We start from the raw sequence: 15300 nt of genomic DNA on the forward strand, positions 1-15300 counted from the left end.
ATATTAAGCTGCAATTTGCTCTGTACATTCAACCCTCAGTGCAGTATCCAGTAACATCTGTGATGCTTTGGGAAAATAAGCTTAACTGGTCCTCGGATACGCTGAGGCAGCATTCAGTGGTGACAGTTCACACGGAACAGCTCCATCAATCCTTTCCACTTACCTGATCCTAAGGTCAGGAGGACCTAATTCAGAACTTGCTTAAAATAAAGCTACCAGTTCTAAGTTATACCAGGAATAAAGGTCCCCAGTGCTAGCCAGCGCAGTGTGAGTGTGCCAATATGCTGGGTAGAGCAGGAAGAGCTGACAGACATAATTTGCAATACTGGGCAGCTGAGAAGGGCTGATGATTGCTTTTACTTTGTTACACTGTATCACAAATGAAGATCACATTGCAAGGATGAACACTTAACAGCTCTTAAAACTGCTGTTATCTGGCATTTTTTTTGTTTTTACTCCTGTGTAGGTCTCCTTAAAGTTGAAAATGGGCTATGGATGGAATTATCAAGCATATGTTACCAAGTGTGTTAAAAAAAGCAGTGTGGCTGCTGGCATTGTACATGAACGGAAGGCCTCATTTTATAAATCTTACACGGAAAAATAGCTTTGCAGGTTGCTATGATCCAGAATGAGATAAATTATGCACTTTCATTATTAATTCCGAATGGCTGGCAAAACAATTCTGCACCAATGGAATTTTAAGGACTGCACTGTATTTCAATCCACCAATAACATATGACGTAAGTTTAAAATATGCATCCAATCAAAATATATGAAAACCCAGAATTCAAAACCCAATGACTTTCACATTTCCAGCTCTGATGTGGCTCTGTCACAGTTGAACTCTGTATGCAAGTGATATATTGCTGAACACACAAAGTAAAATGTGTAATTCCATCTCCACTGCTCAGGACTTGTGGCCTGTTTTATACTACAAATAAAATGGGATTGGGAAAGAATCCAAGAGGACTTGTGTGGAAGTTACTTCTAATCTTTTTTTTTCACTGATTGCACTACCATACAATTCCTACTTACCCAAAAAGTAAACAGCTGTCAGGGGAGGGTTGCATAAAGACTGCACGACAGGGACTAAACCTGTGAACAACTACCAATACAATGAGAAATACTAATTAACTACAACAGCAACTCCCACAGAGCATGGCAAGCTTCCTTTGGAGGCAGTGAAGCATGGAAAAGTCAAGATGTTCTCATGCAACAGTATCAGCCACCTTGAACTCTAGAACTGTACCTGTTTAATCAGATGTAGACTGTATGTACTCTGTTTGTCTACAATCCTGATGCTGTTTGTTCCCTGAAGCACGATGTACACAAAATACACAAAAAATATGCTAACAAAAAAAAAAAAACAACAAAGCAAAACAAAACTATTATTCAGTCCTGGGATTAGGATACTCTGTGTGTAGTGTGGAACATGACAGTGACCCATGCATCATGTTGTGGTGGAGAAGGTGGTCCCTAGGTGAAGCAGACTCAGTCCATACATGGACCACCAAAATCATAAACCACATCCTTAAAGTATTTTACTGTACATATCCTCACAGATGGTGCAGATTTTCTAGAGATGTGATTTTTAGCAGGTAAATTTAGTAGATCCAAACTCAGCATTTCAGCTCTTGCTTGCTTGCACGTTTGTGTGCAGTCTTACCAAGGCCATAACCACAGAAAAACAGAGGAAGGAGATAATGAAATGTCTTCATTAATGATAATAAAATGATTGCAAGAGGTCAAAGCAATTGCAAGGGGTTCAGGTCTTGTTGGCGATTGAAAGTTGTCACAACTGCAAGCAGCTTTTAGGTCTTCCACTGTAACCAGGCAAGTTCTCATCAGAAAAAAAGAGCCATGACAGTCATCCGTCCACTCTGCACTGCTTACCATTCAGGAAGGACTCCTTTGTTTGATTTCAGCCCTAGGACAGTCTGCAGTAGCTTTGCTATAGCTAACCACCATTTGTCATCAGCTCAGAGGTCTGAAGTGATGACATCAAACAGGAGGAAAATAAAAAAAATAAATCAAATTAAAATCATTGTACAGAATTATGCTAAACGTGCTATGTGCTGGAGAGACCCCTGTAAAATGCTTTTACACACCTGAGAAAGAACTCAGGACATCGAGGACTTTCTGACAGTTATGAAGGGCATCAGCAGTGTGCCAAGCACATCTCTTTCAGTGCATGGGCATGTAAGCAAAATATCATAAGGTGAGTCCTAAATGACCTGAACCAAGAGCTCCAAAGGAGAACATAATGGTTTTGCCAGTTATTTGTCTGATGTTTTTAATTTCATAGGAGGATGAGAGAAAAAAAGGGTGATTTGATTTTCTCTTACCTTTCAACCGAATCAGCATTTGTATTCTGCTCAGGTGCTAGTGCTGCATAACTCAGGGGCAGGTTTAGACCCACAACTGGGCCTACAGTACTGAGCCACAATATAATGTAATTTGTGTGTCTAGGGAAAAAAAAAAACAAACAAGAAAGCACCATAAACATTATCACAATAACTTGATATGAGGTTATTCCTTCATGTCATCTATAGCAAAAGTTTTTTAACTGTCAGCCCTTAGGTGACAATATAGAATCTTACTCTGTATGGACCAAGGAAGTTGTTTTGACCATTTTGACTTGCCAGCTAATTGACTTTACCTGCACTGCATAAAGCCTTGCAAAGCACAGAAGTGTTTCCCACCTGTTGTATGTCCGTGAACTGATCAGTATGGAAGAGATGAACTCATTAGTCCGGCAAGGGTGTAGAACAAAGAATGGCTGCCCAAGTAAGGGGTGCTCCTAAGGGGCAAAGCAGGGTCCAATTAATCCTTGATGTAACTTTTCTCATTTCAGAATCTAACCCACATTGCTCTCTTACTGAGTCATGACAGATTGAAACCCCATTCTCCTATCTTGGAAAGGAAGTAAGATCACCAGCCAAGGTACACGACCATTTTAGCTAAAAAGTAAAAAAGTTACTGTTACCGCTATTACCTGAATATAAATAGGCAAAGATACTGAATAAACAAGTATCTGATCAAGCATAATTAATATATAAATCTCCTAGGTTCAGCTGTAGCAGTCATTTTTCTCCTTCCTAGTAGCGGGTGCAGTGCTGTGTTTTTGATTTCTTTAGCCTGAGAACAACGCTGGTAATACCGATGTTTTTAGTTGTTGCTAAGTAATGTTTATTCCGATGAAGAACTTTTAAATCTCATGCTCTGCCAGGGAAGAGGGGCACAGGAAGCCAGGAGGAAGCAGAGACAGGACACCTGACCCAAATTAGCCAAACGGGTATTTCAGGACTTCATGCCCAGTATATAAAGTGGGGGGAGTTAACCGGAAGGGCTAGATCACTGCTCAGGTTGGGCTTCAGTTTTGTATTGTACCTTAGTTACTGGACTGCTCTTATCTCAACCCGTGGGAGTTACATTCTTTTGATTCTCTCACCCATCCCTCCCGGAACTGGGAAAGGAAGAACAGGGGAGTGAGTGAGCAGCTGTGTGGTGCTGAGTTACTGGCTGGGCTTAAACCACGACAATAAAACAAATCCACTCCATGGAAAGCTCTTTAACAACCTTGACCTCTTATCCTTGTATCTTATACTGGAGCTGGGAAGTAAACATTGTCTAATTTGGAGCCTTAGAGGCAGAGCAAGAAGGAAGAAGGGAGAGCCTTTGAGGTGGCTTTGACTGGCACGAAGTGGCACATCCCCACTTTAGGATACTCTACAAAAAAAGAAAAAAAAAAAAAAAAGTCTTAAACCAGTTGTTCTTCAAGCAGCCCAGTCAAAACTGTCCTGAGGAAAACACGAAAAATCATGTAGTGACAGTTAAGTCAACACACTCCCTATGACACGGTAAGACTCTGCCTGTTCTTCACACAACATGCAATACTGCTGAAAACTGAACCCAATCCTCTGTAAAGTCTTCACTTTCATCTCCAGCCAGCACTTGAACAGAATACATGTTCCGACTTAAATGAACTTGCAGTCAATGCAGAGCCCTAACAGTGATCTCATCAGCTCTTATGTGGGTGATACCACAAGATCAGCCTGACTGTCTTACGTACCATGCCCTAGGGAACTGAGTTTCCTTTAATGCTGCTGAGCAAACTGCTAAGTATTTCTACATCAAAATAAACAAAGATGCCCCATCCCTGGCAGTGTTCAAGGCCAAGCTGGATGGGGCTTGGAGCAACCTGGTCTAGTGGAAGGTGTCCCTGCCTGTAGCAGGGGATGAACTTTAACGTCCCTTCCAACCCCAATCAGTCTGTGATTCTAGGATCCTCATGTGCCGGAGGAGGCAAAACAGTACAGCAGGGAATGGCTAGAAAGGGATTCCAGACAAGATGTCAAATATGAAATGCCAGAACAGCCTGTTAACAGCCAGCTTCTAAGCTGGAGCTGAGAAGCACACAATGCAAGGCAGTGGGGTGGGGAGAAGCAGGCATGGACAATGATGGAATAAACCACAGGATCACCACCTCTGCACAGTTCCATTCAGCTGTGTGAACCTCCTCCACTGTGTCGTGCTACTCACCAAAGCCACAGCAGAGACTGACTGTAAGGATTAATGTGAATGGGTGTTTTATCCTGGAAAAAAAGACCGTTTTCCTTAGATGTGCTTCTTCCGTGGCTTTGTTTCTCAACAGTAAAGAAGAAACACTAAATTGATGCTCCAACACAGCTAGAAACAAATCCAAATCCTCTCCTGTCATGTTCAGCAAAAAAACATGTTCGATAATATTAAATATTAAACAGGGTCTCTTACAGTTGAATGACAACTGATTGTTATATTGAAAATGCACTCATGAGGATCAATCATCTTATGTCTAAGAGAACTTCAAAACACTTCCAGAAGCTTCAGAACACAAAAAAAAAGCAATACGCAGAAAGCTTTGTTTGACACTGCAGTGCAAGCAGATAATGCTGTTCAAGACTGCTATCATCCGCTGTTGGTAGAAGTGAACTGATGATGTTTTCCATTGACAAAAAAAGTGGTAGTTTGAATTAAAACCCCTTTATCTGATTACTTATATTAGGTCTCTCAATAATTCTAAAAATATATATAAAATGTACCAATGGTATTCCTAAAGACAGCAAAAAAAGACAGATAACGTTTACAAAACTATTACCAAAAAGAAAAAAATAAAAATTGTAGATTGAGGTAGATTGGGCAGCAATTTCAGCCAACTCCCTCCCTTACATAAAGAAAGAGCCTAAAGATGTAGCATACACTCCGAAAAAGAGGGAAGAGAATCTGGTCTTTAAGTGATTTAGCACTAACAACAAGGGATAAAGAGAATTCCAAAGCTGAATGTTCAGCCTGAAGTCATTGCCAGTTACCCTGTTACCAGGTATTTGATTCTGTCCTGCACTTCCTTCTTCAGCAAACCATCAGTGAGTGATAAATGGATGCCAGACTTGATCTTTTAAAACAGCTTATTAACTCTGCATGCAACATCTTCTTTTAATCACAGGATTACTGCCAGAGATGGGGCAGCCACAGCTTCTCTGGGCAACCTCACAGGGAAGAACTTCTGCCCAAGAGCTCATCTCAGTCTCCCCTCTGTCAGGTTAAAGCCATTCCCCTTGTCCTGTCCCTACAGGCCTTTGTCCAAAGCCCCTCTCCGGCTTTCCTGTAGCCCCTTTAGGCACTGGGAGCTGCTCTGAGGTCTCCCCTTAAGGATCCTTCTCTTCCCCAGGCTGAACCAGCCCAGCTCTCCCAGCCTGTCTCCAGAGCAGAGCTGCTCCAGCCCTCACAGCATCTCCACGGCCTCCTCTGGACTTGCTCCAACAGCTCCACATCCCTCTTGTGTTGTTTCCCCAGAGCTGGATGCAGGACTGCAGGGGGGTTCTTCCCAGAGTGCAGCAGAGGGGGAGAATCCCCTACCTTGACCTGCTGCTTATCTTGCTGATGATGCAGGCCAGGACATGGGTGGTTTCTGGGCTGCCAGCATACACTGATAGGTCATGTTCTTCCTCTTGTTACAACATGACAGCGTGACACTGAAGAAACCTCCAAACTTTAACCATTAAATGTTCATATGAAAAAGCAGAGTGCGTTGGTACTTAGTTTTCCAAAAGAGTAAAAATCCTTGGTCCCACCATCTTCAGCATCAATCTGTGGCTTGAGAGCATGTGATAGAGATGAAATCTATTCACACTCTGAATTCACTGCAATCCCTTCTCCATTCTTCTTGAATGGACAGAACCCATTGCATGGGTGGAATCCCTCCAGATCTAATAGGGAAAGGCTTCTGTTACAGGACACAGCCATCACCTTCTACGTTGATATGAAACCTATGAGGACAGTTGGTCCTGGTTAGTCAAACCCTCTTCCTAGCTTGTCTCTTTGGTCTTCAAATTACCAAGGGGTCGTTCATATACATCCTGAAGTAACAGCTGTGCCAGGGTGGTGTAAATCTCACTATAACCCACAGAATTTTGAACAGCAACAAATGACCCAGGGGTTTAATTAAACTCGTGCTGCTCCTTGGCTGGGCTCTGAGAATGGCATGTGCACTAAAGCGGCATGTCTACACATTCAGGAGAAGCTGCTTTGGCTTCCATTTGCAGATCATTTTTGAAAACTGAACACTGTCACTTATTTGTTTACCTCTAATCCAGGAAACTGAAGTTCATTATTGCACAGATCCCTTCAGCACTCAAAGTCCACAAAAATGTCATGCAAAAGAGCTGTGTCCAAAGCTGGAATTTTTCAATCATCTTGCTGCATATACTTCTCTTACCCTAAATGAAAGGCATGAAACTGAAAGAATGCCATGCTGTTTATTCAAAACCTGAAAGATAGGAATATATCACACACTAATAGGAAAAACAGAAAACACAAGACATTAAAAGAAATCCTGAGCCAAGACCCATTAAGCGGGAGCCTCTAAAAAAGGGAAAAGGCTGAGACAGGAAAGAATAGCTCCTGAGCATCAGGGAAAACACTGAGAACATCAGATCTGATTCAGTCAAATCCTAAATTCCAAATCCTGTATGTAACAGCATCCCCATGAGGCTTTAATGTATACTCAAGGTGAAATCACTGACACAGCAGCTCTGAGAACAAAGTAACAGAGAGCTGCCAGTAAGAATGCAAGAGTTATCAAAGCCCTGAATTATTTCAGAATTGGTAATGGGCTACAGAGACTTTTCTTTGCCAGGTCACCAGTCCAGGCTTGGCCCAGGCTAGCAGTAGCTAGAACTCATTACAGTACAACAGCACTATATGCAACTGATAGATTTCACACCATCAAAGTGCCATTCATTAGTGCCCTTGCTGGTAGTCACTGCAGATGAGTCCACAACCGAAGATGATGGTTTATCTTATCACTACAGGGAGAAGTCCCTGTAGGCCAGCTCTGAAGTCAGGGAAACCAGGGAACTCAAACTTCTGCTGTTTATGGCACACCCTGAGGCAGGGCTACGTGTCTCTGATGTCCCAAGTCCTTTTCAAACACTACCAAAACTGTAGAAATGAAAGCTTGTGTTGAATCTGCTTCATGAGCTTATCTACTACCTGTGATGTTCCACACACAGTGAATGCATCCTATACATAACACTAGGGCAGCAGTTATTAGCCTTCAGCTAGCCTGATCCATGAGCCAGTTACATAAAAAATGTAAAATCACACTGGACTGCACGCAAAAAAACAAAACCAAAAAAACCCCAAACAAACAAAATTTTAAATAGTATAAAAGAGTCTTCCCCCTTTTAGTTTAGAAATTAATCTTGTTTTCCAGTCAGTTATGTAGTAATGCATTTTAGAGACCTATATATGAGAGTTTCAAGTCAATTCTCACAATTACTCACTGGCATTGTACAGCATGAAGCCATTTTAAGGTTTCCTACAACTCTTCTGGACAGTAACACACTGACACACAGTTTGAAATCAACAGCACTATTTTCTTGTATCTATGTATGATCATGTATCTATCTATGAGGCTAATTCATAACACTGCCCATTCTGCACCATACACTGTAGTCCATTATCCATCTGCATATTCCTCTTAAGCAACTTTTGTGTGAAATAAAATCCTTCCAGGCAGCAACTAGCTTCACTGAATTGGAAAGCTCAAAATGCAGCTTCAGCTATTTTCTGCAGGAAGACTTCCTTACTAGGTGACTTCAAGAAAGATTTGTAAGGATGCTCTGTACCCACCTCTGTAGCCGCTACCTCAACTCTTCCCATACAAAACTATGCAAGGGATGGATGGATCAAAGATGTGAAATGTTTCATTGGGTAGTTTGGAAATTAATGTAGCTCTGTTTCAGGAATGCTACACAAGATTGAATGTGACTGAGTGCTGACAGCACAACAGCTTCCTATTCGTTAGCTGCTCAATTATAACCATCGTGCACATATGCTGAGCAGCTGCGGTGTGAAGATAAACTGGTGAGCTTAAGCCTCTTTTGCTGAAGTTTAGGTTAGATAGTGTTCCTCAGCCCACAGCAACAGCAAAATCTGAGTGGTAAGGCTCCTTGAGGACTGAGACACAAATCAACTGAGCAGCTTTTTTCGTGAGGTGTGGCAGACTCTTCGCATCAGGGATGAGAAGGCTTCATCAACCTGCTCTGTCCTCATTTACTAATGGAACTGGTACTTCACAGAGCCATCAAGAGTTAAGATGTAAAACCTAACTTCATCCTTTCTCCTATGCAGTGCTTGTAGCACAGAGAAATATTAAAGACATGACACTGGCAAAGACTGGGTAGTTCCTAAGTACAGGTATAATTAAGTCTAAAACTTCCACCAGATTTGATTATATAATTTTGTCAGCAGTGAATATAGGAAATACTATCCCTGTCAGATTTAAACTAAAAATAAGCATTACTTCAGGTAATGGGTAATTGCCTGTAGGTTTCTGTACTGTGCTCTGCTCATCTCTTCCCCAGCCAGCAGGTATTTTGTTGTCAGTATCTTTCTTGTAACAGCACCATTCATTTTCTCTGTCATAACTGAAGGTCTTCCAGTAGTCATGGCTTCTATTTTCTCCAGTGCTACATTAAACTGCCTTTGAGCACCATCATAACATTTATGGTCTCTCCATTTATGATAGTGCAAAGGGATTTGTGCCTGAAATTGCCTCTTCCCTGATCCAGTTTACATCATGTTGCTTTGCAAAAATAAATTCATGGAAGGGGGTCAAAACTTTCACGCAGGTAACTACCACCAAACTTTACAGCACAGCCAGGACCGATTCTTTTCAGTTATTTTCCCAGAAGCGTTCACAATCCCAGTTATCAGGTCAGAAAAAGAAGGCAGAATACATAAAACATGTCCTCCATAATCTCTTCCATTTAAAGAAACAGAAATAGTGATGCAGTGAATAAAGAAGTTGCATGTTTTTCCTTTTTCACCCATTACTGACCACATTACACACCACTGAAACAAATGACTGCTTTTAAGTAAAAACCCTTCACTCAAGATTATGCTTTTTTATGTCCTTGAATTCACACTTCACCTTAGTAACTTACTTGTTAACAAAACTTAACTCTGCTTATTCAGAAAGAAAATAATACAACTTTGCTCTTCAGATTGACTGTGTGTCCCACAACCAGAACAGTTAACTGTGCACACGTGGAACTTACCTATACAGAGTAGAACTAGAGTTCAAAGGGATTACTGTATGCTTAAATTACACATGCTCAGGTTCAAGTGCTTAACATTTTTATGAATGAGGGCTGAGAGACTTTAAGCCTGTGCACTGAATCTGGACAAGTACATGCATGTTGTCTTTACAAGGACCAGCAATGATTCTTGCAAAGGCAACAGGAGAGTGAGAGGCGTCACAAGAAATATGTTCCAAACTTCTCCCTATCCCCTTCTCCTCACAGATTTTCCTCTAATAAAGGAATTACTATAACAGAAACTCTATTAATATGGAATCACTACACTGCAGATGCAATGTGAAGAAAATGTAATCACACAGGGAACTTTTATCATCCTGAGAGGAAGCACAGACCATACTAACAAAACTGTTGTTAGGATACTAATTGTAAGGGGCTGCTCCGTCCTACTGACACAGGTTGCAACACTTCTATTAATGCAGCCATTTCATAAAAATGTTTTAGTGATAGTACTGTATAGAGAGAAATTCTAATCTTAAAAATTTTCAGAGGGCAAAAATGGCTGTTGAAAAGATGTGCTTGCTGAAGTAGCCATCAACTCCAAAAAAGCCTAAAAAAAACCCTCAAAAAAGGCCATTTATCTAGAGGGCTTGGGATAAAATTTATTATCTGGGACAGATAACATAGTCACCTTGATTTCAATTTACAGGAAGAACCCAAGTCATCCTTACTGATATAATTGAGGAAAGTTTCCACAACTTTGCCATAAAACCCAGAGAAGCACTCCCACTGATAAGCCTGTTGAAGATGAAACAACCTACTTCTGTCTGTAATGTGTACTGAAGAATGGCTACAAAAGTGCAGCTACCACTGTTCTGCATTTTCTTAGACAATCAAAATAAATCTGCAATAGTACTGAGCAAGAGAAAACTTGAAGGGGCCCCGATGAGACAAAGAAGTGCAAACTAGAACAAAAAAGCAAATTTCAGTCATTACCGAACCTCTTTTTGGAGAAGGCTGAAGAGGGATTTTGATTTATGCTCAAGTTCTTCTTTGCAAATGAACAGTTGCATCGCCCTTATGACTTAATATATCTGTTCCTGGTGTATTTCAAAATACATACCAACTAACTTTAGTGACAAGTTTTTATCAACCCTTTTACTAATACTAACCCCACACAGCCAACTAAGCTGGATCCTATCCTTCTTCCATCAAGTACAAAGTACAAGCTGAAGAGGCAATTAATCAAACAAGTTTTTCTGAGGAAAATGGAGTTGCTTCGGCAGATCCTACAAGTACAAACATACGAGGACACTTAACACAGCCAGAATTAATCTTTCAGATCAACCACACCTACCACTTCATACCTGTTGTTTCAATCCCAGGTGGCCACAAAGGTGGAAATGCAGGTTCTGAAGAAACAAAGACTTCATGGTACAAACTGCTCTTTGTGTAAAGGATGTCTTATGCCCCTGCTCATGTTATCAAGCCTGGCTGATCACAGCCTGAACGACTACAGCTCTGAATAAAACCACCCTCTCCTTCGGATGGAGCTCTGGCTCCTATGCTCCCAGCACGCACATCAGTGCTATATTGCTAACTTACTGCTGCTTATATTGGCAGCTGCAGCTTCTGCTGAATGTGACAGCTGAATACATCTATAGTTTGACACTACTGAAACATCAATGTTGATTTTCCATTTTTAAAGCTATCAGAACTATCCGGGTGCATCCAAAACAGAAACAATACCTCTATCTACAATCTCTGAAGACAGCTTGCTTTCTCTTGGATATTGCTCCCTGCAAGCTAGAAAATCACAGACAAAGCCAGTTTGCCAGAAGTAAAGTGTTTTCAAGGGTGGCAAAGGTGGCAGTTGGAAATGGGTTTAAATCAGAAGTTTTACTTCAGTTTACGTCTTCCTGTTTTAAGTGTATTCAAAAACTACATATTTTCTTCATACAGTGATTTCTATAACAAGGAGAATGATAACAACTGAGAAAACTGCCATAATACCTGATGTGCATATGTGCTTTTTCTGCAGAACTTATTGTTGTAATACTTGATACTACAGAATACAAAATATAATAACTAGATGACCAAATATTCCATATTTCTTCCCCAAAATCTGCCCAGTTCCAGAATATTTACAGTTTTAAAGGGGTGGTGATCCTTTTCTACAGTTTATAATTTTTTCAGTTTCTGAAAAGATATTGAATAGCTAAACCAACATCCATGAGAGGCATATCTAAAAGACAATGCAGGACAAGCACAGCATTAATCAAGAACAGCCAACACTGCTGATATATATTTATAAATGTATATATTTATTTACCTATTTATTTATCTATTTAGATGTATATAGAATAACATTTGAATTATTAATTTTGAGAACAAGAAGAATCAAAGCACTAGGAGATGCACACAAGACTGTATTTTTCCAGCTTAAACGTCTTGGAAGCATGTAACTTCCTTTTAGGATTCTTTAATAAATCTTTACAGTTAAAAATTGGCAGGCCCATAGTTATATTGTCAAGAAATGGCATCTCAGACATTTTCTTAAGAAAACAAACAGATGATTCTCCTCCCGTACTTGCCAAAATAAGACTAATTCAGTTGTCACCACTTTAGTTATGTAGCATATAGTCTTAATTAATTAATATTTAAAATCTGTTCTTAAGAGATTCATCTAAGGTGCAAAACTGAACGATCCAACAAGCTGTGGAAGCATGCAAAAGATTTTGCAGACAGATTTCCTACCCTGATTAAAGAAATTGTAAGATAAGAAAAAAAAAAAATCCATACCAGCATTTCATAAATGTGCCCTGAAAGCGTTCATTTTATAATCTCAGGAATTCCTGGACAGAAAGATATTGAGAAGAGAGATTTCATAACACTTTTGAGTTTGAAACACTGTAACCAGCAAATGCGATGGATGGCATCTATTCCTAGCTCCTCTTTACAGTTTATAAAGAAGGTATTATAAATGATAACTGTAACAGAAGTCAGACAATAATTACCACTAGGTAATGAATGGAAAGCAAATTTCTCCTGCAGCAGAGCAGTAGAAAACTTATCGTATCAAATATAAAGAGGCAATGACATGTCCACAGAACTGTGACTCAACCCTCATTTTTAGTTCAGGACAAGAGAAGGCTTTCTTTGTTTTTAATCTCTCCCTTCAGTGGCAGATGTCTGTCCTCTCCTCCTCCAGTCAAACCATCTTACATTAGCTACCACTTGAAACATTTGCTGGACCAAGCACTCTGAATCACTACTGAAACTGAATTCCCAGTGTTCTAGAACAGACACTGTAAGGCCTGTCAGTATTCATGGTAAGTCTCCTACAACTTGAAAGTCTCAATATAAGGCTATAAACTTGGTACCACCTAAAAGTCAGTTCTGTCACAACTTTGCCCAAGACACTTACGCATGTCTACAAACAGCATGGTAGAGTCAAAGGTTAGAATAGGGATTAGCAACCACCAGAGCAGCAGATGCTGGCATGGCAAAAGAAAACTCCAAAAGGACACTGAAACCATCTCCTGCAAGGCTGAAGTGCCTGCCTCAGGACTGCAAGTAAATGTTTTGACAAAACCAGTATTTGGAGTTTAGAAAAGACTTGGATCACTTCAGTGTCTCGGCCAACACAGGACTGAAATGACAAGCTCTCTTCTGAGAGCACAGAAGAGCTATAGCTTATGGAAGCTTGTTGTGGTTTAAACCCAGTCAGGTAACTTGTTCACTCACTCCCAGTGAGTGGTACCGAGCTGACAACAATCGAGGTCCGTGTCGTCCGTCCCCCCCCCCTCACCGGGGTTCTCCCCCACTCCCAGAGGAACGGGGAGGAGGATCGAAAAAAAAAAGTGCGACTCCCACGGGTTGAGACAAGAACAGTCCAGCAACCAGTGTACAACACAAATCACCACCGCTACTATCAACTACAACAATGATAAGGGAAAATAACAAGGGAAGAGAATACGATACCACGGGCCAAGAAAACGAGTTCCACCCGGAAGCCTGTGTCCTTCCGGGTAACTCCCAGTCACCCCCCACCCCGGCCATGACGTGCTGTGGTATGGAATACCTCTTTGGCTAGCCCGGGTCAGGCGTCCCGTCTCTGCTTCCTCCCGGCTTCCCCTCCTCCCTGGCAGAGCATGAGCCTCACAAAGTCCTTGGTCAGGGTAAACATCACTTAGTAACAACTGACAATATCGAATTCACCAACACTGTTCTCAGGCTGGAAGTCAAAACACAGCACAGCACCAGCTACCACAAAGGAAAAACATGACTGCTACTGCTAAACCCAGGACATTATCCACCCTTTATTCCATACCATTCACGTCGTGCTCAGATCCCATATTTTCAATACACCATCGCTCTCCCATATATATACATCCATATACATACAGACCAAGAGGAAAAAATCATTTTCAGAGTGCATGGACCAATCCCTATAATACTGCCGAGTCCATTCGGTCCATGATGTTCAAAGTTCATTCTCTGTTGGGATGATGGCTGGAGGGAAGTCAGGGCCAGTCGCTGGTGACCTGGAGACATCTAGTTGATGGGCTATAAAAGCATTACACAGCAGGCAACAGCATACAATTGAGTTCACTGGCTGTTTTCCCCTAAAATCAAATCCCCTTGAGGTATACATCGGACTTCCCCATCTTCCCGCATTACCCACCAAGTATATCCAGGTCCCTGAGCAAAAGCAATCCCACGAGTGGGTTTGCCTTTACCTGAAGCAGGAATTACCCAGACTGTCTTCCCCAGCAAATTCTTCATATGCACCACGGGAACTTTGTCCCCCTCTACAATATGTAAAAGTTCTGACTGGGCTGGGCCAGCCCTGTTGGCAGATCCTCTGGTGTTGACCAACCAGGTGGCCTTTGGTAAGTGTGTATCCCAATGCTTGAAAGTTCCCCCACCCATTGCTCTCAGTGTAGTTTTTAACAGCCCATTGTACCGTTCGATTTTCCCAGAGGCTGGTGCATGGTAGGGGATGTGATATACCCACTCAATGCCATGCTCTTTGGCCCAAATATCTATAAGGTTATTCCGGAAATGAGTCCCATTGTCTGACTCAATTCTCTCTGGGGTGCCGTGTCGCCACAAAATCTGTTTCTCAAGGCCCAGGATAGTGTTCCGGGCAGTGGCATGGGGCACAGCATGTGTTTCCAGCCACCCGGTGGTTGCTTCCACCATGGTAAGCACATGGCGCTTGCCTTGGCGGGTTGGTGGCAGTGTGATATAGTCAATCTGCCAGGCCTCCCCATATTTATACTTCAACCATCGTCCTCCATACCAAAGAGGCTTTAACCGCTTGGCTTGTTTAATTGCAGCACATGTTTCACACTCATGAATAACCTGGCCAATAGTGTCCATTGTTAAGTCCACCCCTCGGTCACGGGCCCATCTGTATGTTGCATCTCTGCCTTGATAGCCTGAAGTGTCATGGGCCCACCGGGCCAAAAATAATTCACCTTTATGTTGCCAATCTAAGTCCATCTGAGCCACTTCAATCTTAGCCGCTTTATCCACTTGTTGGTTGTTCTGGTGTTCCTCAGTGGCCCGACTCTTGGGTACATGGGCATCTACATGACGTACCTTCACCACCAGGTTCTGCACCCTGGCAGCAACATCTTTCCACAGTGCAGCAGCCCAGATGGGTTTACCTCTGCGTTGCCAGTTGCTCTGCTTCCATTGCTTCAACCAC

At 41.7% G+C, this 15300-nt stretch overlaps 1 protein-coding gene across 1 annotated transcript in view; it reads right to left on the reverse strand.

Annotated features, from left to right (window-relative positions):
- Window positions 1-691: 691 nt before the first annotated feature.
- ATG10 (autophagy related 10) overlaps window positions 692-15300 on the reverse strand; it is a 91819-nt gene continuing 77210 nt past the window's right edge. Inside the window, exons 6-8 of the mRNA XM_062613893.1 lie at window positions 2703-2800; window positions 2346-2465; window positions 692-1987 (exon numbers count right to left, since the gene is read on the reverse strand). Coding sequence (XP_062469877.1) covers window positions 1975-1987; window positions 2346-2465; window positions 2703-2800 — 231 coding nt within the window. The 3' untranslated portion in view covers window positions 692-1974. The remainder of the gene's footprint in view (window positions 1988-2345; window positions 2466-2702; window positions 2801-15300) is intronic.

This window comes from Pezoporus occidentalis, unplaced genomic scaffold, assembly GCF_034315485.1.
Source record: "Pezoporus occidentalis ecotype Australia unplaced genomic scaffold, CSIRO_AGI_Poc_V1 ctg170, whole genome shotgun sequence".
Classification (NCBI taxonomy): Eukaryota; Metazoa; Chordata; class Aves; order Psittaciformes; family Psittacidae; genus Pezoporus; species Pezoporus occidentalis.